Here is a 25363-nt window from a genome sequence, read left to right on the forward strand (position 1 = left end):
CAATTGCCTATTTTCTATAGTGTTTATAGTGAATGTCTAGAATCTTGAGTCAGAAAGACACTGTGATGCTTAATTTTAATTGCCAAACTCGAATGGGTCATAAAATGCCCAGAGCACCAGGGGAGCACACTTTTGGGTGTCTGTAAATCTTCCAGAGTGGATTAACTGGTGGGTAGGAACACTGACTGGCCCTGAATATAGGCGGTACTGACATGTGAACGAGCATCCTCGCGTTTCTGCCACTGTGGAACCACTGGGCACCACGTCTTCCTGTGATGGTGGACAGTGTTCCCTTGAGCACAAGCCAAAATAGCCCTTCTTCCTTCAAGAGGCTTTAGTCAGGCACTTAATGAGAGCGCCTGGAAAGGAAATAATACAGGGATGGGGAAGTGGGAGCACTGCCGTAATGAACTTGACCACACGCCTTCTGGACTGGTGTGTTGATTGGCCTGGAGCTATAGCGTGAGAGAAGCCCTAGCCCTCTCTCTCTCACTCTCTTTCTCACAGAGATCCACCTGTCTCTGCCTCCCACATGCTGGAATTAAAGGCATGCACGACTGCCCAGTGTAGCGAGCTTCATGGTGTCATACCTGATGGAGATGTATAATCAACTCCTGAGATGGCTAAGGCCTGACCTATGCTGTGATCACGCAATGATTATCAGCTGCCTGCATATGCGTGAACCTATGGGCAGTGCCCACCTGGCAGTTCGGGGTTGGCAGCCCATGCCTTCTTAAGGGCTGGGAGAGGGTTTGCCCAAGGAGAGAGAAGAAAGGGAGAAGAAAAAGAGAGAGAGGAGAGAGAGGAGAGAGAGGGGGAGAGAGAGAATTGTAAAAGGTCCTGGAATAAACTGCCATGAGAAGAGCTCTGGTGGTCATGTCTTCCTTGCTGGACAAGGGTGGCCACGACAGCCCGGCGATCTCTTTCTTCTTCTTTCTTTCTCTCTTTTTCTCTTCCACTCTCTTAGTCTCTCTCGTTCTATCTCTTCTCTCTCTTTTGTTTTTCTCTCTTTCTCTTTCCCTCCGTTACTCTCCAACACTCTCTCATTTTCTTGTTTTTCTCTCTTGTTCTTTCTCTTTTGCTCTCCCACGCTCTCTCTCTCTCCTTCTTGCTGTCCTTCCCTCTCTTTTCCTCTCTCTCGCCCTCATTATTATTATTATTTTTTTTTGAGACAGCCCTTACTCTCCTGGAACTCACAGTGTAGAATAAGCTGACCTTGAAATCAGAGCTCCACCTGCTTCTGCCTTCCAAGAGCTGGATTCTAGGTATGCTCCATCATTGCCCAGCCCCAGCCTGGGTTTCTTAATGAGACACCTTTCCTTCAAAAAAGGAAGGAAAGTCCTGTGAGCAAAGATATGCTATTTTTTGAAAATAAAAATAAGAAATTGCGGGGCTGGAGAGGCTCAGTGGTTAAGAGCACTGTCTGCTCTTCCAGAGGTCCTGAGTTCAATTCCCAGCAACCATATGGTGGCTCCAAACCATCTGTAAAGAGATCTGGCGCCCTCCTCTGGTGTGTGGGTATAAATGGAGGCAGAAAGTTGTATACATAATAAATAAATTTTTAAAAAAAAAACAAGAAATTGTCAGTTTATTATGCTATGATTGTAAGAAGACTACCTCAAACCAAGCCAGTTGGAATTTGAAATCCCTTATCTCTCCCTGTGTAGCCGAGTGTGTAAAATCAGACCTGTTGAGCTACAACAAGGAATTTTGAGAGAGATGTAGCAGCACACACTGTAATCCCAGCATCTGTGAGGTAGAGGCTGGAGAATAAAGATTTCAAGGTCATATGGGACACACAGCAGAGTTAAGGACTCAACAAATCAAAACATGAAAGTAATTTTACTTTCTGTGCTTGAGTGTAACATCTAGGATCTGTCAACCCAGGAACTCTCTGGTGTTAACATAGTGGGTAAGGTCACTTCCTGCCAAGCCTGATGATCTGATTTCATCCTTAGGAGCCACATGGTGAAAGGAGGGAACTGACTGATCCCTGTGCTGTGGCACATGCCCGTAAATAAGTTAATAAATATATGGCTATAAAAATGAGGACGGACTTTTGGTCACACTGCATGTGTACTTTGCTGCTATCCAGGCTGGCATCATCTCTTGTGCACTCAATAAACTTTTGGTTCTAAAATAAGGTTGTTGTCAACCCCTTACAGTATTTGAAATAAGTTTTAAATGGCAGATTGCTCAAGTTAGCTAACTCAGCAGGCAGTTACATCTAAGTGAGAAAATAATATTAAACTTCCTAGTGCTTAAAAAGAACTATTTCCATTTCCTCTCTGATGATTCAGCAGTTAAATGAACTTATTCTTCAGAGGACCCAGGATCAGTTCCCAGCACACGTGACAGCTTACAGCCATACAGCCACTGTTATGCCCAAGTTTATTATCCCCAAAAGGAAACCGGATTCTGACAGATTCTGATGTAAAGCACAAGAGGGTTTTTTATATTCAAACTTGAGTTTGGACTATACCTCAACCACACCAATGCAGTGGGTGAGGGAAGTGCAGCCTGAACCCGGGAAGGGGGGGAACTTTTAAAGGGGAAATGCCATAGTAAGGGGCGTTCATGTCCTGTCATCCTGGGACTGGGTAAGGAGGGCATAGGGCAAGGTAGTCTCTGAAACCATTGGTCAGTTTTGGGGCAAGAAAACCCTAAAAAAGCCCCATTAATAACTGACAAGGTATCTTCAAGGGCAGGCTGCCTCCTAGGAACATCTGAACCCCGTTAAGGTTTATGTCCCTGCTCCCTACCTCCTTAATTGGCTATTTTCAGGGTATCCATCCAAATTGCGCTATCGCAGCACATATCTGAGCTGAGATCCCCCCTCATTATGTGGCTTAAGATGATGCCCCCTCTTTAAAATGGAGTCTGCAGAGTCAGGTCCTCACACCAACATTAACTCCAGTTCAGGGCATCCAAAGCCCTGTTCTAGACTTCACAGACACCACATGTGCAAGTAGTGCACAGACATACATCCAAGCGAAACACTCAAACACGTAAAGAAAACATCCTGAAACAAGATAGTTCCATTTTTCCTCCTGTTGAGGACTGCTTGCTTTTGGAATAAATAAGAATCACTGTGGAGCCTGTTAAAATCTCCAGGCCTCCTCCAAAGAGATTCTGATGCTCCAGGTCAAGTAGAAGATGAGACCTATGGATCTTTCTACTTCCCATGTAGATTAGATCTATGTAACATGTAAGTCCCTCTTACTGTCTACGTTGTTGTCTAAGTTCTCTGGGATTGTGGTTTGTAGACTGGCTTTCTTTGCTTTATATTTAATAACCACCTATGAGTAGTACATGTGATAATTGTCTTTCTGTATCCGGGTTACCTCACTCAAAATAATGTTTTCTAGCTCCATCCGTTTTCCTGCAAACTCAAGCTGTCATTATTATTTTTTTCTGTTGTGTAGTACTCCATTGTGTAAATGTACCACATTTTTTTAATCCATTCTTTGGTTGAGGGGCATTTAGGTTGTTTCCAGGTTTTGGCTATGACAGACAAAGCTGCCATGAACATAGTTGAACACATGTCCTTGTGGCACGATTGGGCATCCTTTGGATATATACCAAAAAATGGTATTACTGGTTCTTGAGGAAGGTTGTTCCCTAATTTTCTAAGAAATCGCAACACTGACATCCAAAACGGTTGTACCAGCTTGCATTCCCACCAGCATTCAGAAGTGTTCCCTTTTCCCCACAACCTCTCCAGCATGAGTTGTCATCAGTGTTTTTGATCTTGGCCATTCTTACAAATGTAAGATGGAATCTCAGAGTTGTTTTGATTTGCATTTCTCTGATGACAAAGGATGTTGAACTAAGGTGGGGGCAGACACTGCAGTACCACAGTGCACATGTGGAGGTCAGAAGAATCTGGGCCTCGGTCCTCTCACTCTGCCATGTGGGTCCCAGAAATCAAACCCAGGTTTCTGGGCTTGACCACAAGCACCTTTACCTCTGAAGCAGCTCACCTGCCCAGTAAAAGCTATTTATTAACCAAGTGTGACATGGAGCCAACGAACTGAGGGAGTGTATTTTGTCTGTTATTGAATAAAAATCAGCTAGGGAGTCAGAGAGGAAAACAAAGCCTGATATCTCAGGGTTGGAGACAGGTAGACAGTCACAAATTCCACGTCAACATGGTCTATACAGTGAATTACGGCCATCCAGGTCTACACCTGTCTCAGACACAAATAAACAAAAATACAAAAACGAAGAATCTCTTGAGTAAATTTTTTGCATGGGGACCTTTGGGGGAGGATTGAAGGCAGGAGGGGAGAGGCAGGCAGGGTAGAGAGAGAAATTTAGAGCTCAACAGATATCAATAAAAAATTTTTTTAAAATAAATAATAAAAAGGAGGAATTTATTTTTCTTTATGTGTAAGTGAACATACATATTTGTGAGAATATGGAAGCCAAATGGTGTTCTTTGGGTGTTGTTTACCTTCAGTTTCTCTCTCTCTCTCTCTCTCTCTCTCTCTCTCTCTCACTCTCTCTCTTTTGTTTGTTTTCATTTTTCAAGATAGGGTTTCTCCTGTAACAACCCTAGCTGTCCTGGAACGAGCTGGAACCCACAGATCACCCTGCCTCTGTCTCCAGAATGCTGGGATTAATGACCTTGTGGTATGACTCCTGGCTTGTTTGTTTGTTTAAAGAATTTATATGAAAAAAAAATTAAAAAAAAAGAATTTATGTGGATGAATATTTTTTCTGCATATGCACTATGTTGGATCCCTTGGAACTTGGGTTATCGATTGCTGTGAGCCACGCTGGTTGCTGGAAATTGAACCTGTATCGATTCCAAGAGCAATAAGTGCTATTGAGCCATTTCTTCAGTCCCTTAATCTTTGAGGCAGAATCTCTTAATGATCTGGAACTTGACATGTGGGTGTGACTAGCTAGCTCTCAGGATCTGCTTCTCCAGGGCAGGTTTTATAAGCAAGGTCTGTCAGGCCTGACTTCTTTTTTAATAGAGGTTAAAGTTATGTTTTCCCTTGAAATATGGCTTTTACTGGAGAGTCCCGGCAGTAGGAAGGTAAAGGCAAGGTTATCGTCTTTGCAATGTATAGCAGGTTCAAGGCCATTCTGACCTTGTCTCAAAAAACCAAACAATGGGCTTATGAGACATGACCAGGTTAATACACATCTTAGGCCTTCGTGGAACAGTCGTGACTCCCACCATGCTAACAGGAGCCCCTTATTCTGTTCCAGAAGTTTCCAGAACTGCAAATAGATGTGATTGCTGACTATGAGGTCCACCCCAACCGGTGCCCTAAGATTCTAGCCCAGACTGTAGCCCATGTGGCCGGGGCTGCTTACTACTACCAAGGAGAAGATGTGGATGCTGACCCGTGGGGGACCAAGGTTAGAGAATACATGTGAATGAATGAGTGGGGACTGAGAGAAAATTAGTGAAAGCCCCTCCAAGTATCCCTGTGAGGTTCCACATTACATCACCTTCCTTTCCTGACGTTGATAAATAACCCAGGACAAAGTATCTGTGGTCCTGACAAATAGGCCGCCTGCTTTCTGGTTTACCTGAGGACATCACAGTTCAAAAGCTTGGGCACTTTTAATATTTTAAAAATCTCTCTTGTACCCAGGTTGTGGTGGCACACTCCTTTAATCCTAGCACTCAGAAGGCAGAGGCAGGCAGATTTCTTTGAGTTTGAGGCCAGCCTGTTATACAAGGGCTACTTCCAGGATAGGCACCAAAGCTACAGAAAGAGCTTGTGTCCTAACAAAATAAAGCAAAACAAAAAAATCTCTCTGGAGAAATGGTTTAGCAGTTAAGAGCACTGACTGCTGCTCTTCCAGAGGTTCTGAGTTCAATTCCCAGCAACTGTATGGTGGCTCACAACCATCCCTAATGTGATCTGGTGCCCTCTTCTGGCATGCAGGAATACATGGAAGTGGAACACTGTATACATTAAAAAAAAATAAGTCGGGCAATGGTGGCACACGCCTTTAATCCCAGCACTAGGGAGACAGATACAGGGAGAGCTCTGTGAGCTTGAGGCCAGCCTGGTAGACAAAGTGAGTTCCAGGACAGGCTTCAAACTACAGAGAAATCCTATCTCAAAAAAAAACCTAACTAAATAAATAAGTCTTAATTTTTTTTTAACTGTGTTCTGCATGCTCTATGGAGACCAATGGACAACCGCTAGAGTCAGGTCTCTCCTTCCACCATGTGGGTCCCTGGGGATGAACTGAGGTTGTCAGGCTTGGCTGCAAACACCTTCCCTCACTGAGTCACCTCACCTCTACCTGCTCTATTTTTGTTTTTCAGACAAGGTCTCTACACTTGAGGCTGTCTTAGAACTCACTGTGTAGGCTGGCCTTGAACTCCCTGAGATACTTTTGCCCTAGGAGTACTGGGATTTAAAGCACAGGCAGCCAAGCCAGACAGGATCTGTTTTGATTGTTTTGGGGAGAGGATTTATCTGTGTGATAAATAACCTGGCTATTCTGGAATTGTGTAGACCAGGTTGACCTCAAAGTCACAAAAACCTCCAGCCTTTGCCTCCCGAGAGCTGGGCATATGCAACCACTGCCCAGCTTGCCTGCTTTGTTCTTAAAACTTTGTGTTCCCTGGCTGTCTCTCAAAATCCAGGGCAGGGTAATGCAAGTCAGGTCTCAAGAGAGCCCTTCCTTATTCCTTAGAATGTTTCTGAGTAGGTGGTGAAGAGAAGACAGGACAGTTAGGTAGGGGTAAAGGCACCAACCTGAGCTTACCAACCTGAGTATGACTCCTGGGACCTGGATTTTCCAGAGGCCGTGAAGAAACACAAAATTTTAAGAACAAGGCAGGCAAACTGGGCTGTGGTTGCATAAGACCAGCACTTGAAAGGCAAAGGCTAAAGTTTTTTGTGAGTTTGAAGTCAACTTGGTTGACAGAGTTCCAGAACAGGCAGATTTATTAAGAACCCCCCCCCCCCCCGCCCAAAAAAAATTAAATAGATCAGGCAAGGATTAGTTGCTGGCGCCTTTAATTCCCCTATTCAGGGAGCAGAGGCAGGTACTATCAAAATCAGTTCAAGTAGAGCCTACACAATTAGTTCTAAGGTTAAAAGCCTTTTGTTGCTCTTGCAGAAGAGTAGAGTTCATCACCCACAAGGCTGGCTGCTCACCCTCTGCTGGCCTCTGTAGGTACTGCTTGCACATAAAAATAAATTGAAGGAAAAAAAAGCTTCAATAATGATAGCTGGACTTAGTATCAAAATGGCCTCTGTAACTCTGCCTTTCTTTTCCCTTCTCTTCAGTATACAGCAGGTGTGTGCATACACCCCCAATTTGGGCTGGTTTGCTATCAGAGGGGTAATGTTCTGCCAGGGATTGAAGTGACAAATTTGCCACCCAGAAAGCCCCCTGATTGTGTTCCTACAAGAGCTGGCCGCATCACTCTGCTTGAAGGCTTCAATTTCCATTGGTGTGACTGGACCTCCCAGGATGCCGTGACTCCTGCAGAACGGTACTCAGAAGAACAGAAGATCTACTTTTCCACCCCACCTGCACAACGTTTGGCCCTATTAGGCTTAGCCCCGCCTTCGGAACACCCTAGCACTACATCTGAGCGTCCCAGTTCCATGCTTACCAAGCCTCAGAATTCCAGCAGAGCACGAAGCTGACTTAGCCCCAGTGTCTCACCACCTCTCTCCCCGGGCTTTTGATACCTTTCCCTTGTGGAATCCCACTTCGGTAGATTTATTTGGGGTAGAGTAGAATTTGGGTTTTGAAAAAGCCCTTTTTTTTTAGTTTTTCAAAACAAGGTTTTTCTGCGTGGCAATGGCTCTCCTGGAACTCACTCTGTAGACCAAGCTAGCCTCCAATTTGGAGATCTGCCTGCTTCTGCCTCCTGAGTGTTGGGATTAAAGATGTGTGAAAGAAACACATTTATATTGACTATTTCCCAAAGCTCGTCAAAGAGAGTCAAGACTCAATTTACATTGGTCAAGACAAACGCATTCAACACAGACTCAAAATCAGTAGCTGCCTTCAAATATTGGACTCATGCCTGTTATATTTTTGTGTAGTACTGCAAGATACTATTTAGAGGTGTGGTTCTCAATCTTCCTAATGCAGTTCCTTATGTTGTGGTAACTCCCAACAATAAAATCACTTTCATTGGTATTGAAATGAGTGATTTTGTTTTGAATCATAATGTAAATGTTGTCCCCATGGTCTGAGGCTATCCCCTGTGAGGTCTCCTCCAACTCCTAATTGGGTTTTGACCCACAAGTAGAGAATTGCGATTTAGAGGATCCTAGGGGTATACATATACCCTTTAAATGGTCCCCACCACATAGGGCTAAGCCAAGTAATTATTTAAATAAACGACTTTGAAACTGTAGGACCTATAGTAGTGATGTTACTACTAAAGGCTTAAAGAATCTTACCATCAAGCTTGCCATCCGTCCTCATGGAAGGAGAGAACTGAGTCCTGGAAGCTGTACTCTGACCCAATATACACTGATGTACCCCTCTCCCCATTAACATGTGATTTAAGAGGAAGAAAAGAGAAATGGTCAATGTGTGGAGAGTTCGCTCAATGGTAAGAATCTCTTCCAGAGGTCCTGAGTTCAATTCCCAGCAACCATATTGTGGCTCACAACCCTCTGTAATGATATCTGGTGCCCTCTTCTGGCCTCCATGTCTATCTGTAGGCAGAACACTGCATACATAATAAATAAAATCCTAAAAATAAAATTAAAAATTAATGGTTAGACCTATCAGTTCTTTACTCCCAGAACTCTGAGATGAGTGCAATATTAAAGCTAACCTAGGCTGCAAGGCAAGACTGCATTTGTGTGTAGGCCAGAAGCATGTCTTAGTCTTCTTGAGGCTGGAATTTTGAGGCAGTTGGGAGCCATGTGCTGTGTGTTGCGACAATGTTAAGGTGTAAATCACAAACAGTGCCACACCAGTTTGGAATTATGATTAATAGGGTGGTATTTATTTAAAGGGGAAAAAACTTACAGATCACTGTCCCAGACAACAGCCCTCTGTGCAACCAGGAAGGGAATCTAGTCGCCGGTGGAGCAGGAAGTGAAGAGAGAGAGGAGAGGGAAGTGGCCCCTTTTTTAAATGGAGAGAGACCACGCCCCAATGGGCTGGTATCCTAGCGGCTATAGGCTGGAGGAGCGGGAGGACCTCCCGCAACACCTCCTCCTTTTGTTTAAATAAGAGCGTTCTAAACCTAGTATGAAATTATATACAATAAGTACAAATATCCTATTCTAACTAGCTTAGGTCTTGTGTAATAAATAACTTGGCTAAGTCATGAGAGAAAGTAACTACATTTATATAGTCTTCAACCCCATCGAAGATCTGAGAAGGGAAATAATGTTACCTGGGTAATTGGGAAGTTCAGTAAAACAACTTCCAAAACATGCAACAAATCACAGAGACAACTAGCTACCTGGGCAATCACCCAAAGTCACGTTAGCAGCATTGAAGCAACCAACTTTGGCTAAGGCCTAACATAACTGACATACCATTTTCAAAGGCAAGCAACTTTTCAAAACTATCTTACCCTGTCTTGGCAGGATATGACAGTCCTGTTTTATCCATTGATGCATGCTCTGTATCTCTGTCAGTGGTTGAGTTATGGGCATTTCTTTGCCCAAAGGCCAGTTCTGCCAAAAAGAAAGGCTCCAGGTGGAGTGTCTTTGGTGCTCAACATTCTCTCGGGAATAGAGCGGTGTTGCCAGGAGCAATTGTGTCTCACTGCCACAAAACTCTGAGTTAGATTAAAGGCCATTTTCTACAGCTCTTTGAAGACGTTGAAGATTATCTATCTATACTGAGTATAATCTCTATATATCTAAAGAACCTGATTAGTCTAATTATAAATGACAAACTTAGATGACTATTAATCTATGTAATTCTCAATATCTATCTAACTTAAAGACTAAGAAAATAAACGACTGTGAAACAAATGAGGACAATGACCTCCAAATATAAACAATGTACAAATATACATTGCAGTAGGTAAATATATATCAATACACAAACATTATATAAGTATCTTAATCAGAGGTAGAAATGTACACTGCAATATGGTAAATATATACAAAATATATATAAATACAATATATGTCAATACATAAAAATGTTTTAAACAGAGGTAGAAACATGCATGCATACAATAGTCAATATAATTTAACTTTGTATCAATATATAAGAATCTATACCAATATATTTGTCTAAAAACAGTAACTCACAATTACAAATCTATTATCCCATCATCCCTCTTTTTTTTTCAAAATGATCCCTGAGCTTATAAAATTCCTCCCCCAACCCTCAATCGTATACTAATTATAATCAACCCCTAAATGATGTCCCTAAACCCAAGGGCAAACTTTACTGGGAGAGGGGACATCGTCCTCTAGAATTACTTCCAGCTGTCATGGGGCGATGTTCTTTCTGGGGGATCCTGTGAAAGTAAAATGATGCTTAAATTTCAAGATCAATGTCTTTTAAAATTGCCAATAGTCTCTGAGTATTTTGTGCAGGTCTGACCAAAATGTTGTATAAGATGTGCACCATTTCAGCTAACCAAGTTGGAACTGTCTTGTGCAGCTGGTACCCAAAGCAGGTCTTGTAGTAGCGCTATTAGTATCATGACGTCATATCAACCAGGTGGAGTTGTTGTTGTGGGGCCCCATCTTCTTCCTGGAAACTTCAAATGTCACTTCAATAAAAACTCATTGTTCATTGTGAAAAATTTAAACATTAATCATATAGACATATATTTATATATATTAACTGAAAGGCATGATAGATATATTCAATGAAAAGTATGATAGATATGAAGAAAAGCAAAGATGTTTTCTAAACTCATATTTCTTTCTGTCCCATATCATGGCTCTTGACATGAGACAGAAACTCCAGAAACTCTGGGTTTTTCTCTTACTAACAAGCTTGGAATTGGAGAGGGACTGAGCCAGAGTCCAACTTCAAAACCAGCTTTATAAATTTAGAAATATGGTTTAATATATTTTACTTACACAACTCATTCAGTTTTCTTGATATTTCCTATTGGGCAGGTATTTTTCCATCTGTCAGTATCCAAACATCCTGGGTCCCATGAATTTTTCAAAGATGAGTGTTTTCCTGTGGTGATAAGAACAGAACCCTGTCCCCATTTTATATGTTTTTCTTACCACCTGTATGAATATCATCATTGTGGATGAGTTGTCATTTCTCCTTTCCAAGAGGTTTCTCCTCTTCAAATAGAAACTTTATTAATTTTGATGGTATCCACAATTTTTCTTCTCCTGTGGAAACAAGAGCAAAACCCCTTCCCCAACGTAGCACATCTCCTGGCTTCATTGAGAAGTCAGCACATCTTTGAAATAAATCTTTCTTTATTTGTGCATTTGGCCATGATGGCCATAACTTCCAATAAATGTGTGATTACTGAATCAGCCTTTTCTGAGCTCATGGCAGTAGCCCATTGAAAACCTGAATACGTGTTTATGGTGTGGTGTACATATTTTAATTTACCAAATTCCATAAAATGGAACACATCCATCTGCCAGATTTCATTTCTCTTAGTGCCCTTTGGGTTACTCCCTGCAGGCAACGGTGTTTGATTATAGAAAGAACAAGTAGGACATCTCTTTATAATGTCCTTAGCTTGTTGCCAAGTAATGGAAAATTCTTTCTTTAGGCCTTTACTATTGACATGATGCTTCTTATGAAATTCTGAGGCCTGCAATACACTTCCAATCAGTAATTGATCAATCTCAGCGTTGCATTGGGATAGAGGAACAGGCAGACCTGTATGGGACCGGATGTGTGTTATGTACATCGGACAAAGCCTGTTCCTGATTATGTCTTGTACCTGGATAAACAATGAAGTCAACTCTGTGTCATCTGGTATAAATTCAGCAGTTTCAATATGCAAGATAACTCTTTCTGCATATTGTGAATCTGTAACTATATTAAGAGGTTCTTTAAAATCCCTTAGCACCATAAGAATGGCATATAATTCTGCCTTCTGGACAGAATTATAAGGGCTTTGTTCCACCTTACTCAATTCATCTGACTTGTAACCTGCTTTCCCTGATTTATTTGCATCAGTATAGAACGTACGGGCTCCAGTTATTGGAACATCACGTACAATTCTAGGAAGAATCCAAGAAGTTCTTTTTATGAGGTTAAGTCTACCACTTTTGGGATAGTTGCTATTAATTTCTCCCAAAAAATTAGCACAAGCTCTTTGCCACGGTTCATTGTCTTCCCATAACTTTTTTATTTCTTCAGTAGTAAAAGGCACTATAATTTCTGCTGGGTCTATACCTGCTAGTTGACGAAGTCTCAGCTTACCTTTTATAATTAATTCAGAGACTTTTTCCACATAAGTTTTTAATTTTTTACTTCGTTTATTAGGTATAAATATCCACTCTAAAATAATATCTTCCCTCTGCATTAGAATCCCTGTAGGAGAAATTCTGGAAGGCAATATGACTAGGATGCAGCTAAGATTTGGGTTCACCCTATCCACATGTGCCTCCTGTAATTTTTCCTCAATCATTGTCAGTTCCTTTTCTGCTTCAGCTGTCAGTTTTCTTGGACTATTCAAATCTTTATCACCATCTAAGGTTTTGTTTAAATGAACTATTAGATCAGGTGTTATCCCAACAGCTGGTCGTAGACTGGAAATGTCTCCTAACAATCTTTGGAAGTCATTAAGAGTCTTTAACCGGTGTCTCCTAATTTGTGCCTTTTGCGTTTTAATTTTCTCTAACCCTATTCTGTAACTTAGGTAATTAATAGAATTTCCTCTTTGAATCTTTTCAGGGGCAACTTGTAATCCCCAACTAGGCAAGACTTTCTTTACTTCTTCAAACATCCTTTTTAAAGTATCTTTATTTGAATCAGATAACAAGATGTCATCCATGAAATGATAAATTATGGACTTGGGGAATTGTTTACGAATTATTTCCAATGGCTTACTTACAAAATATTGGCACAATGTAGGACTATTGAGCATATCCTGTGGGAGGATAGTCCATTGATATCTCCTATTAGGCTGAGAATTATTATAAGTAGGCACTGTGAAGGCAATTTTTTCTCTATCCTTTTCTTGTAACGGTATAGTGAAAAAACAATCTTTCAAATCAATAACTATAAGAGGCCATCCTTTTGGTAAAAGAGAAGGTAAAGTAATTCCAGATTGTAGCGGGCCCATAGGTTGAATTACTTTGTTGACAGCTCTTAGATCTGTCACCATTCTCCATTTACCAGATTTCTTTTTTACAACAAACACAGGAGAATTCCAAGGGCTGGTTGATTCTTCAATATGGTGAGCATCTAGTTGCTCTTGCACCAGCTGCTCCAATGCCTGTAGTTTATCTTCAGCTACAGGCCACTGTTTGATCCATATTGGCTTCTCAGTTAGCCATTTTAAAGGTAGGGCTGTTGGTACCTCTAAAGGTTTGGTATTTGCTGTATGTTCTTGTACAGCCTGAATGGCTGGTGACCTTTTTCCATAATACCTCATCATATCCTTCCCAGAATTATGAGTTCCTGGAAATACAGGAATGTTAATCTGGGTATTCCATTGCTATAGCAGGTCATGGCACCATAAATTTATGGCAATATTGGCTATATATGGCCTTAGTCTTCCTATTTGCCCTTCGGGCCCTATGCATTCAACCCATCTTGTGCTTTGTTTTACACGAGATAGGGTTCCAATTCCCAGGAACTGAACATCTACCTCTTGAAGAGGCCAATTCGGATGCCAAGATTCTGGGGTAATGATACTTACATCCGCACCTGTATCTAATAAGCCTTCAATAAAAGTGCCACTTATACAGACTCTTAGCTTTGGTCTTTGATCATTAATAGAAGTCTGCCAAAATATACGTTTACTCTGTCCTACTGGGTTTTTTGACTCATCCTCCACGCGTAATTCATCATTTAGACCAGTATTACTTTTTACAGCAGAAATTGGAGCTTTTAATTTTCTTGGTGAGGCACGTTCTCCACTGTGACTGGGAATGACTGGGCCACTGTTGGCTTGGGGGCCTGCGAGAGGCCCCCCAAGGAGTTTCCCCATGATATCAGATTGCCCTGTCTGTCTGTTGTTGACCTGCATTTGTTGGATCAATGCCGGCCTTTACCACATCTCCTACATATACCTGAAGGCCGAGGTCTCCTATTTTTGTCATTCCCAGAAGAGATATTATTCCTAGGAATTCTTTGCCTGCAATCCCTTTGCAAATGTCCTAATTTACTACAATTAAAAAACATGGCAGTTTGATGTCTCCTTATTGCTTTGGAAATTGCTTCTCCTACCCAAGATTCATCATTATAGCTAAACGTCTCAACATTCATTGTATGCTGAATCCATTCATCCATAGGTGCTGATCTAGACTTTAAAGGCCCAATTATCTTTTTGCGTTATATGTTTGCATTCTCAAAAGCTAGAGATTCAAGAAGTATTCGTCTAGCTTCTGGGTCTGTTACCCCTATGTCCAGAGCCTTAATTAATCTTTGCAAAAAGTCAATAAAGGGTTCTCTCTGTCCCTGCCTAATTCTGGTATATGATTCAACCCTTTTTACTGGATCGTGTATCCTATTCCAAGCATTTAAAGCTGCTTGGTGACATAGACACAGTACTTCATCATCATAAAGAGCTTGTACCTGTTGATCAGCATATTCTCCTGCACCAAGAATTTGATCTTGGGAAACCTCAACACCTTTTGCTCTTCCTTGCTGTTCCATATGTTTGGATTCTTCTCTGAAATAAATTCCAAACATCAAGGAAGGTCCATTATCTAAAACTGCAGACACTAACTGATGGAAATCATGGGGGGTAGCTCTAGCATTAGAAGCCCAAGTCTTTATCATTTCCTTTACATATGCATTGTGCAAGCCAAAATTAACAACAGCTTGCTTAATTTCTTTTAGATCATTCATTGCTATTGGCGTCCATTTAGCTTCTCTGACTCCCTTTGAGCCTTTAGAAGTTGGCGCTTTGTCAGAATGAAGTATAAGGTATGTCACTAGAACCCTGGGTAAGCCAGTTCTAATAGCTGCTGGAGGCATTGTATTCTGTCCTTGTGCCTCCTTACTCTGTTCACCAGCTGCAATAATTTCTCCAATCTTTTCAAATCTTTTTATCATGGTCTCTCTTAAATCCTGAATCTCCTGACCTGTATGTATTTCCAGTGATTTCACTGAGGTATCAATTTTTTGGTCCCCATTCTGCACCTGTGATTACAAAGCTTTAATTTTTTCCTTCAAAGATAACATGTCCTCCTGAAACTTTTCTTTTATATCATGTAGATTCCCATCTTGGAGGTACATTCTGTATGTTACCTTATCAAAACTTTGTGATAAAGTCTGAAGGTCAAATTCAACAGCCTGAACCCTTTCAGGTAACTTTCTAATACCCTTGGATATGGAGTCAGTTTTGTCTGTCATAGTATCCACTTGTTCAGATAACCTCTGATTTTCAATAATTTTAATCCTGTCAATTAGTTGTTCATTATTAGTTTGTAAAGATTCTATCATTCTTAGGAGTGCCATATTCTTCTGTTCATTATTAGTTTGTAAAGATTCTATCATTCTTAAGAGTGCCATATTCTTCTGTTCATTATTAGTACGTAAAGATTCTATCGTTCTTAGGAGTGCCATATTCTTCCTTAATGATAGAATATGGAAAAGAAAACTGAAACCTAGTAACAAGCAAATTAAGTTATCCCCATAATCATATAAACCTTGTATGACGTAATCCATTGTATTAGTAAATATAAATTTACTAATCCATTGTATTAGTGAAAACAAAGCAGTAAACTTTGCGTTAGAAACGAAAACTGCCATATTACCTATTATCCAGCAGGTGGCGCTGTAGCTGAGTCGCGATGAAACTGGGGTCCTGTTTCAGTGCCTTAGTAGATGTTAAAAACTGGAAAGTGCAAGTTTCTCAACAAAGTAAATGTAATTAAATCAATTCCAGAGACGGAACCAGAAACCCAGAATCTAGGGGTAGAGAAGAGCAACCTGGAAGCTGCTTATGCCTCCATGTGACAGAGTCACCCTGAGGGGTTGCAGCTTTCAGCAACCGTGTGCTCTGGTTCACGCCACTTAAGAACTGTGCTTGCAAGGGAGATTTAAAAACGACTCAGAAAAGAGCAAACCATGCGGGCAGAGACTAAGCAGGCCTGTGGAGTCTAAATCCACGTGGTGAGGCAGACGATAGGGTTCGTGGGGACTGGAAGTCAATCTGAGGTGTCTAAAGAGAAAATATAAAGAACTGCAGCAAGAAAAGCCAGTGCGTGATGATTTATATTAAGCTGCTGGCTCCACGCACAAGACACAGGCCACAAGGCCGCCGCCTACAAGGCCACCGCCACAAGGCGGCCGCCGCCACAGGCCGTGGCCTCTGCCGCTGCCGCAAGGCACAGGCCATGGCTGAGGAAGGGAGGCTTGCACCAAGCCGAACTTGCAGCTGGCAGCCGAGCAGGGGAAGGAGAGGTCCTAACACCAAACTTTGGGTGCCAACTGAAGGCGTAAGTCACAAACAATGCCACAGCAGTTTGGAATTATGATTAATAGGGTGGTATTTATATAAAGGGGAAAAAAACTTACAGATCACCGTCCCAGACAATAGCCCTCTGCGCAACCAGGAAGGGAGTCTAGTCACCGGCGAAGCAGGAAGTGAAGAGAGCAAGGAGAGGGAAGTGGCTGCTTTTTTAAATGGAGAGAGACCATGCCCTAATGGGCTGGTATCTCAGCAGCTATAGGCTGGAGGAGCAGAAGGACCTCCCGCAACAACAATGCCCCTGACCTTGATGCTTATTTGAGGTTTGCTAACCAGCAATCTACCTGTCTCCCCTGCATTTAGATAACAAACACACACCTTTGGTCCTGGCATTTTTAGGTGGTTGTTGGGGACTGGACTCAGACCCCCGTGCTTGCACTGTGTTCTGCTCACAGTGTGTTCTACACTTAGTCACAATGAGTTTACTAACCCTGTAGCCACCAAGGGTACTGAACAAGAGCCAAATAGTAAGATCATCAAATCAGCTGTTCAGGAAATCTTAGCCATGCTGGAGTTCTGGGCAGTGCAGAGTAGAGTTCTCTCCGCACAGCCGATGCTTTCTTTTGCCTCACTTCTCTGGTGCTGGGATTACAGGTGTATCCCACACCGTTTATGTGGCAGCAGGCTTAGAACACAAGGGCTTTGTCCACACCATGCAAACTGTTCACTTCTGTCAACTTGACAGTAAACTATTGTCACCTGGGAGAGGAAACCACAACAGAGGAACTGCCTAGATCAGAGTGGCCTGTGGGGATTTTGTGGGATTGTTTTTTTTGGGAGGGGTGGGGGAAGGCTAGTTGACTTAGAAGGGTCCAGTCCACTGTAGGGCAGCAGCTGGTCCTGGGCAGACAAGTAACTCTCCAGGAACTCACTCAGCCTTGGAGAACAGCAGAGCTGCCACCATGGCAGTGGCGAGGGGAGGGGCCAACATACAAATTTTTAAAAGTTCACTATAGTGCAATGCAAATAATACAAGACCCTGTCTCAAAAAGAATAAATTGATTTTTAAAATCATTATTTATGATGAGATTCTCAGGAGCCAGGTTCCTTTGGTATCTGACAAATACTTTTTCTGAGTATTGTATTTTCTTACACTCTAAAATTTTGTTTTTTTTTCATTATTTGAGACAGGGTGTCTCTATGTAGAACAGGATGGCCTCCAACTCACAGAGATACCCCCGTCTTTCCTTCCTAAATATTAGAATTAAAAGTATTCACCCCACAACCTGGCCTAAAACTTTTTAAAACAATAAAAGTTTTCAATCTTTTTCTTAAGTCTACTGCTAACATAAGAGTTAATTGGCATGTGTGGGCCAAGTAAACATAAAGCCGTCTGGCAAACAAACAGCAAACCAATACGCAAGCCAAGCCTGCAGATTCTCAGTCTATTCTGCTTGTTATGGTTATTCACACAAGCCACACCCACTCCCTCTCCCATCCACTGAGGCAGGCTGATTTTCAGCTTCCAGCCTGAGCTCACTCTCTTTGTCTTTCTCTAGGAGAGGCATCTTAGCTTCTGCCTCTCTACCCACTCTCTGCTTCCCTCCCTTCTCTGTCTCTCTTTTCCTCTTTCTCTCTCTTTCCCCCTCAAATCCCTTCTCCCCTTTTGCCTTTCCCTCAGTAGCTCCCTGAATAAATATTTACCTCATTCTACATGTCGTGTCTATCCATGTTTCTGTCTCTGTCTGCCAGCCATGTATCTTCCTGCCTGGGCCAGCCACTGCTAGGGGACCGTGAGCCATCTCTGCCTGGTACTGGCTGCTCCCAGGGCCTGCTGCCTGCCGCCACATGGCCTGCACCACCATTTGGGGACCTACAACATTTCTGCTGCCTACTGCCGCACGGAATCTTGCCACATTTTAAAAAACATCATAACACTGCTGTTCCACTCCAGTTTTCAGTCCAAAGAGTATTTCTGGCCAGGCGGTGGTGCCGCACACCTTTAATCCCAGCACTCAGGACGCAGAGGCGGGTGGATCTCTGGGAGTTCGAGGCCAGCCTGGTCTACAAGAGCTAGTTCCAAGATAGGCACCAACAGCTACAGAGAAACCCTGTCTTGAAACCCCCCTCCCCAATAAAAGTATTTCTATCCCACACTAACATCACAAAAGCACTATGGAAACTTTTTAAAGAGTTTAACTTACACAAATCATAGGTGTAATGTAGAAAAGAATGTTTAGGAAACGTATTTAGTTTTGAAACCCTCTTATATGCTAAAGTAGCATTAGTCACCAGGCAGCTAACATGAATGGGAGAACTTACAGCCCCTCCATGTGAGTAAGGACTCCATTAATACATTTTAGAAATTCTGAAAAAGAGCCGGGCGGTGGTGGCACACGCCTTTAATCCCAGCAATCGGGAGGCAGAGGCAGGCGGATATCTGTGAGTTCGAGGCCAGCCTGGTCTACAAGAGCTAGTTTGGTTCCAGGACAGGAACCAAAAAGCTACGGAGAAACCCTGTCTCGAAAAATCCAAAAAAAGCAAAAAGAAATTCTAAAAAAGGAAAAGGCCCAGACTGTGGCTTCTGTTCTCATGGCCAGCCATGATCAACTACATTTTTAATTATTACTATATATGTATGAATGACATGTATGTACCTTTGTGAAGGTATAGTGTGTACATGTCCATGTATGAAGTTGTATGTGCACATGTCTGTGCACGTGAGTGTAGGCATAAATTCCCCTGGATCCACAGTTACAGGCAGTTGTGTGCTGCAATCCCTGGGTGCTGTGAGTCAAGGTCGGGTCCTCTGTAAGAGCAGTAAGTGTTCTAACTACTGACCCTTCTCTTCAGTTCCTCCGTCTCTTTTTACTGTTGTTTTGGTTTGGTTCTTGGGTTTTTTGTTTGTTTCAAGAAAGGGTTTCTCTGTGTAGCCCTGGCTGTCCTGGAACTTGCTCCATACACCAGGCTGGCCTTGAAATCAGAAACCTGTCTCTGCCTCCCAAGTGCTGGGATAAAGGCATGAATCCACCACACCTGGCTTTCTGACAAATGTTTACTATCTATAAAAGGCAGTGAAGGCATGAATAAGCAACAACCCTACCTAACACAAAGGTCTGTGATAGACTCAGCAGAGGGAGTAATGGCACCTGCTGACAACCTGAATCCCATTTTTTTTTCCAGACAAGGTTTCTCTGTTTATCAGTCCTATCTGTCTTGGAACTATCTTTGTAGACCAGACCAGTCTTACCTTGAACTCAGAAATTCTAATGCTTTAATCCCAGAGTGCTGGGATTAAAGGCATAGGCCACCACCCCTGGGTCAAATCCCACCTCTTTTTTTTTTTTTTACAGGGTGGTAGGAGAAAACCAACTCCTGCAAGCTGTTCTCTGACCTCTACCTAAGAGCAGCCTTGACACACACGCTACCACACACATAGATGCACACAAAATAATAAATGAGATACTTGAAGTTGCCAGGCTCAGTCACATGTATCTTTAATCCAGCACTCAAGAGACAGAGGCAGGAAGAGATCCACTTGCGTTTTGAGACCAGCCTGATCTACATTGTGAGTTCCAAGACAGCCAAGTACACATAATGAGATCCTGTTTTTTGTTTTTTTCTTTTTGACAGCCAAATCTTTATTAAGGGAATGAGTCTCTGGGACCTTCACTACAGAGCTTGTTATTCGTCACTGTCTCCAGAATCCTGTGGCTTCATCGCATATGGATGCTCTGGAGGGATGGAGAAGGGCTCAATGTGCAGGGCTTCGAAGGCATCGTCCTCTCAGAAGGCCAGGTCCACTGTGGCTAGGGCCTGTGGTCCTGCTGTCAGGCTAGTGAAGCCACACTCGCCCAGAGTTTTCCCATCATCAAGGAGCTGGTCGTCCTTGTACAGCCGCTGCTCATCTGGTGGCCGCTTAGGGATGCTCTCAACGATGCACTTCAGATCGAATACGATACTCGACTCCTTGGCATCCATGAAGATGGTGGCCTTGTGGCACCAGCTAATAAGAAACACATCCATCCCAGAGGCTGCTTCTGGCTCCACACGCCGGCACAGCCACACTCAGTCCCGAGATCCTTTTTTTAAAATATCAAATTAAATAAAACTCACCCTGGGTTGGATTTAAGAAAGGTTGTTTTGTATTAAAACATGCATTTATTAGTTAGAGGAATCAGGTACTTGAGCCATAGTGACAATGTGGAGGTGAGAAGAAAACTTGGAGTACAATCCTTCCATACACTGAGCTTTTGTTGTTGGTTTTTTTTCAAGACAGGGTTTCTCTGTTTAACTGTCCTGGTTGACCTGGAACTCCCTTTGTAAATGTAATGTCTGTCCTGTCCCTTCAAGAGACAAGCCCCACTCTCCCAAGTCTACAGAGGCTGGAGGATCTTCCTTCTGCCTCCTGCCTGCAAGCTCTCCCATTCCTCCCTCCCTAAGAGGTAGTTTCTCCTCCTTCTCCCCTCCACTTCCCCCTACATCCTCTCTCTGTTTCTTTCTCTCTGCCTCTTTCTCTTCGTTCCCCTACTCCCTCCCTCTCCCTGTCCCCTTCCCTTTCATAATCCACTAAACAAATATCCAACATCACTCTTGCATGTGTGTCTCTCACCCGCCATAGCTCCTCTGGGACCTGGTTATCTTCCATAGTCTCTCACCTGTTGTGTGGCTCCCTGCCTGGGACACTCTGCCTACCTCATGGAACTGTGCAGCGTTTTATTTTTACAATTACAATAGACCAGGTTGATCTTGATCTCACAGAAATCTGCCGGCCTCTGTGTATAGACATGTGCCACCATGCCCAGCTGCCACCCTTCAGATTTTAAATCTGAAAATAATTTTTTTGTTTTTTATCTTTTTTATAATGCAAAAACAGGTAGCTTTTATTGTGCAAAAAAAACTTGTGCAAAAACTTACATTTCTATACATGGAAACTTGCTGGGTAGCTAATAACATAGTTACTGTATACATACATTAAAAAAATAAAAATAACTTCACTGCCCATAGGCTAGCTTCTTACTGATCTTAGCATCACAGAATAGAAATAAAAACTTCTGGAAAAGAGACAAATGTAATCATGTCTTATGGTGAACAATTAAAGTTCAACTGTTCACTTATCTTAAACCTACACCTGCCCATGTAACCATACTTCCTAAAGAATGCAAACCTTGGTAACATTTCTAAAAACAGCCAACAAAATTCAACAAAACTCCTAACACTATAGAGAATAATTCTGAGATCATTTTATAAAAATAAAAATTTTCTCCAGCTGACCAGTCAAAGAACAGAAATCAACATTCTCCCTTCTCTAGGAGTAATTCTAGTTCTCTCTGCAAAGAACTAAGCTGCTCCTTCTCCCTGTGTTCTTTTTGTTTGAGTTCATCCAGAACAGCCTGAAACCTCTTCTTGAGAGCCAAGTTTTCTACTTTCATGATGAGATCCTCCTGGCGCTTTGCCCTGTCTTGGGTCTCCTGGAGCTTGCCTTTCATGTTATCAATCTGTTTCTGAATTCCCATAACCAACCGGTTGGTTCCTTCATTTTCTTGGTGCTGTTCATCTGACTCATTGAGCTTGTCTTGTAGCTGCCTCTCCAGATCTTCCTCGGTGTCAATGATGTTGACATCTTCCTCATCTTCACTGCTGCTGCTGAGGTCATTGAATATCTCTCGAAGCTCATCGAGTTCTAGTGAGTCATGGCCCTGCCTGTGGCCAGACATTCCTGGAGAGGAGATATCGAGGCCTTGATTTTCGGTCTCCTTTGTTTCATCTTCAGCAATTATCTCCCAACGAGTGCTGACAGCTTTAGCATCGGTGCTCAGCAACCGCTTCACTTCTTTTTCCACATCAGGAGACTCAATACACTTCTTCTTTGCTGTCTTCCGGAACCTTCTCTTTCTGACATTTTTTAGAGGCAGAGTGATTCCATGGTTCCAAAGAAACTTTTTCTCTTTGTCCTTATCTTTTTCCTTGCTTGCTTTGGGATCAGCGGCGGCAACCGGCTCCTCCACAGGAGGGTATAGGTCACCATCTACTGTGGATACAAGCATCTGACAGATATCTGCTGTCTTGTAAAAGGTTTTTTTGTCGATGGTTTTCAAGCTTTCCATAACACAAGGCAAATCTACCAATTTGGCGGCCAAGGGCACTCGATCCACCCTGACGATTCCATGCCGCCCGTCAGGGTGTAACTCAATGGTCAGTCTGTCCTTCAGGTCGACGTGTCCAGACTGCACCGCCCTCCTCACAGTTGAGGCATATTCTGGGGGCAATCGTAAGATAAACTGGCTCTCCAGTTCATGAGGCGCATCGTCTTTGCTCTTACTCATCTTTGATTCCTTGGGAGTTACTCCTCCAACAGATGCTTGCTGCACTAAAAGAGTTCAGCTCAGTCTGCGGGCGAGGTACAGCTTCCCGCGGCCAGAGCAAAGCGGCGGGGAGCGGCGCGTCCTCCTTTTGGTCTCTCCGGGCTCTGGGCCTCAGCACACCGACCTGCGCGCCACCGATGAAAGGGCTCAGGTCCTTTGGCTGGAAATCTCACTGGCCTCCGCTCGAAGCAGCTGACTCCAGAGCTAACCGCCTCCTTTTGCCACCGACCTACACAGAAAACAAGCGAGAAAGAGCAAAAATGATTTATTTTAAAATGACAATGTATACTATTTGAAATGTGTGAGACTAAAATGTTTTCTGTCTCTCGATTATTTGTCTTGGTCTCATGTATGGAATATCACCTTTATAAAAGTGTGCATTTATTTTTAATTCATGAGTCATTTGCCTACATGTATGTATGGGCACCACATGAGGGCCTGGTGCCATAGATGCCAGAAGGGAGAATCGTATCCCATGGAAGCAGATGGTTGTGAACTGTCATGCAGGTGCTGGGAACTGAACCCAGGTCTTCTACAAGAGCAATCAGTGCTCTTAACGACTGAACCATCTCTCCAGCTCAGGAATATTACCTTTCGATAGTTATAGTACCCCTCAAAATTTAAGTTTTTATAGGAACAGACCACAAAAATAACTTACATTTACCAAAAGATATGATAGAAAAACAAGCATGTTGGCCAGGCAGTGGTGGCACACGCCTTTAATCCCAGCACTCAGGAGGCAGACGCCAGCCTAGTCTACAAGAGCTACTTCCAGGACAGCTAGGACACAGAGAAACCCTGTCCCGAAATACAAACAAAAACAACCATGCATTTTGGGGCCTGGTTATGGCCCAGGTAGTAGTGTTTACATAGTACTTACAAAGTCCTAGGTTCAACCCTTGATACCATCAGAGGTGGTGGCACACAACCTGTAATCCCAGAACCCGGGACGTGGAGGCAGGAGGATCACAAATTCAAGGAATCCTCGGTTACATAGTGAATTTGAGGGCATCCTGAGTTACATAAGACCTTATATAAGAATAAAAGGAGGGCCGGGTGGTGGTGGCACACACATTTAATTCCAGTACTCCAGAGGCAGAGGCAGGAAGATCTCTGTGAATTTGATGCCGACCTGGTCTACAAAGGGAGTTCTGGGATAGCTAGGGCTGTCACGCAGAGAAATACTGTCTCAAAAAAACAAAAAATGAAAATAAAACAAAGATAAATAGGGAGGTTTTGGGTTGTCTCTGTTTTTGAAGATGACTCAATTTCAGAGAAATTGATAAGCCTGCTGCAACCATATAGGCTGGGCTTCTATGGGTGAGGAGGTGTAGAGAATCTGGAGTAAGTCTCAATAAGCTGTAGCACAATTAACAAAAACACAGACACAGATATTGGGGTTCAACCTGAAGACCAGAAAAGCAAACCAGCCAGACACTACCACATACCTCTCCTTCAGTCCGAGTATGGTGGCGATCCTGCCTCCAGCAATCCTCAGAATGAGACTGGCTGAGAGCTGTCTCCTCCTGTCTTATATACCTCTCTAGGGCGGGGATTAAGGGCGTGTACCACTCCCGCCCTGTTTCTATGACAAACTAGTCTGGCTACTTGGATTAAAGGTGTGTGATGCTACTGTCTGGTCGGTGAGGTTGACCAGGGTGTTTGTTTTACACTCTGATCTTCAGGCAAGCTTGATTTACTAAAATACAAATGAAATACCACTACAATAAGCAGTCTGACGGTGTGACCGCCTAGATCTAGTGCCCACCAGGGTACCACAGGCTCCTCTGCGATCTCATCAATACTGCCTCAGACCAACATCTGAACCCATTTACTCACCGGAACACAGGAAATCATTGCTTTCCAAGTTCACCTGAACTTGGAGTCAAACGAGTATCTATAAATGTCAGAAATCAGAGGCAGAGGTCACAGGAAGCAGTGAGGTGAGAAGGAAATGTCCAGCAGATTCGATCTCATGGGGGTGAAGACACGTAGAAAACACGCCAGGGAGAGCCAAGTCACTTTATTTTAAATTAGCTGAGGAGCAGGAATGGCTGGACAGGGAGATGCCTCGGGAAAGAGGGCACATACCAGAGGGGATGAGAAGACTTCCTCGGGTGGACACTTGGTTTAGATCAGCCTTCTTAAAGTCCTTATAGTTCACTCCACACAAGGAACAGATCCTCTTGCCCAAGGTTGTGGTCATGAGACTGAGAGCTGCTGGGTTCCAGGCTAGAAAGGGTGTTCCGAAGTTCTGAGAGGAAGTAAAATGACAAACCAACCATTAGCGAGACTGTGATGTGCATAAAACCAGGCCCTGGACATCCTGGAAGGATGCACAGGCCTGGTTTGTATGTGCCCATGCACAGGTGCTTCTCACTGACGACCTTTTTCTTTTCTTTTTCTTTCTTTTTTTTTTTTTTTGGTTTTTCAAGACAGGGTTTCTCTGTGGCTTTGGAGCCTGTCCTGGAACTAGCTCTGTAGACCA

At 42.9% G+C, this 25363-nt stretch overlaps 1 protein-coding gene and 3 pseudogenes across 1 annotated transcript; 1 reads left to right on the forward strand and 3 right to left on the reverse strand.

Annotated features, from left to right (window-relative positions):
- Nucleotides 1-25363, reverse strand: part of LOC142833303 (cyanocobalamin reductase / alkylcobalamin dealkylase-like) — a 101245-nt pseudogene that overhangs the window by 32572 nt on the left and 43310 nt on the right.
- LOC142834238 (BUD13 homolog pseudogene) overlaps nt 1-25363 on the forward strand; it is a 65510-nt pseudogene that overhangs the window by 28963 nt on the left and 11184 nt on the right.
- On the reverse strand, nt 20195-20536 carry LOC142834240 (elongin-B pseudogene; annotated as a pseudogene).
- Nucleotides 21802-22969, reverse strand: LOC142834241 (transcription initiation factor TFIID subunit 7-like). The gene has a single exon (XM_075946534.1). It carries the CDS (start codon nt 22834-22836, stop codon nt 21802-21804), a length of 1035 nt encoding a protein of 344 aa, XP_075802649.1. The 5' UTR covers nt 22837-22969.

Source organism: Microtus pennsylvanicus, chromosome 13, assembly GCF_037038515.1.
Source record: "Microtus pennsylvanicus isolate mMicPen1 chromosome 13, mMicPen1.hap1, whole genome shotgun sequence".
NCBI lineage: Eukaryota > Metazoa > Chordata > Mammalia > Rodentia > Cricetidae > Microtus > Microtus pennsylvanicus.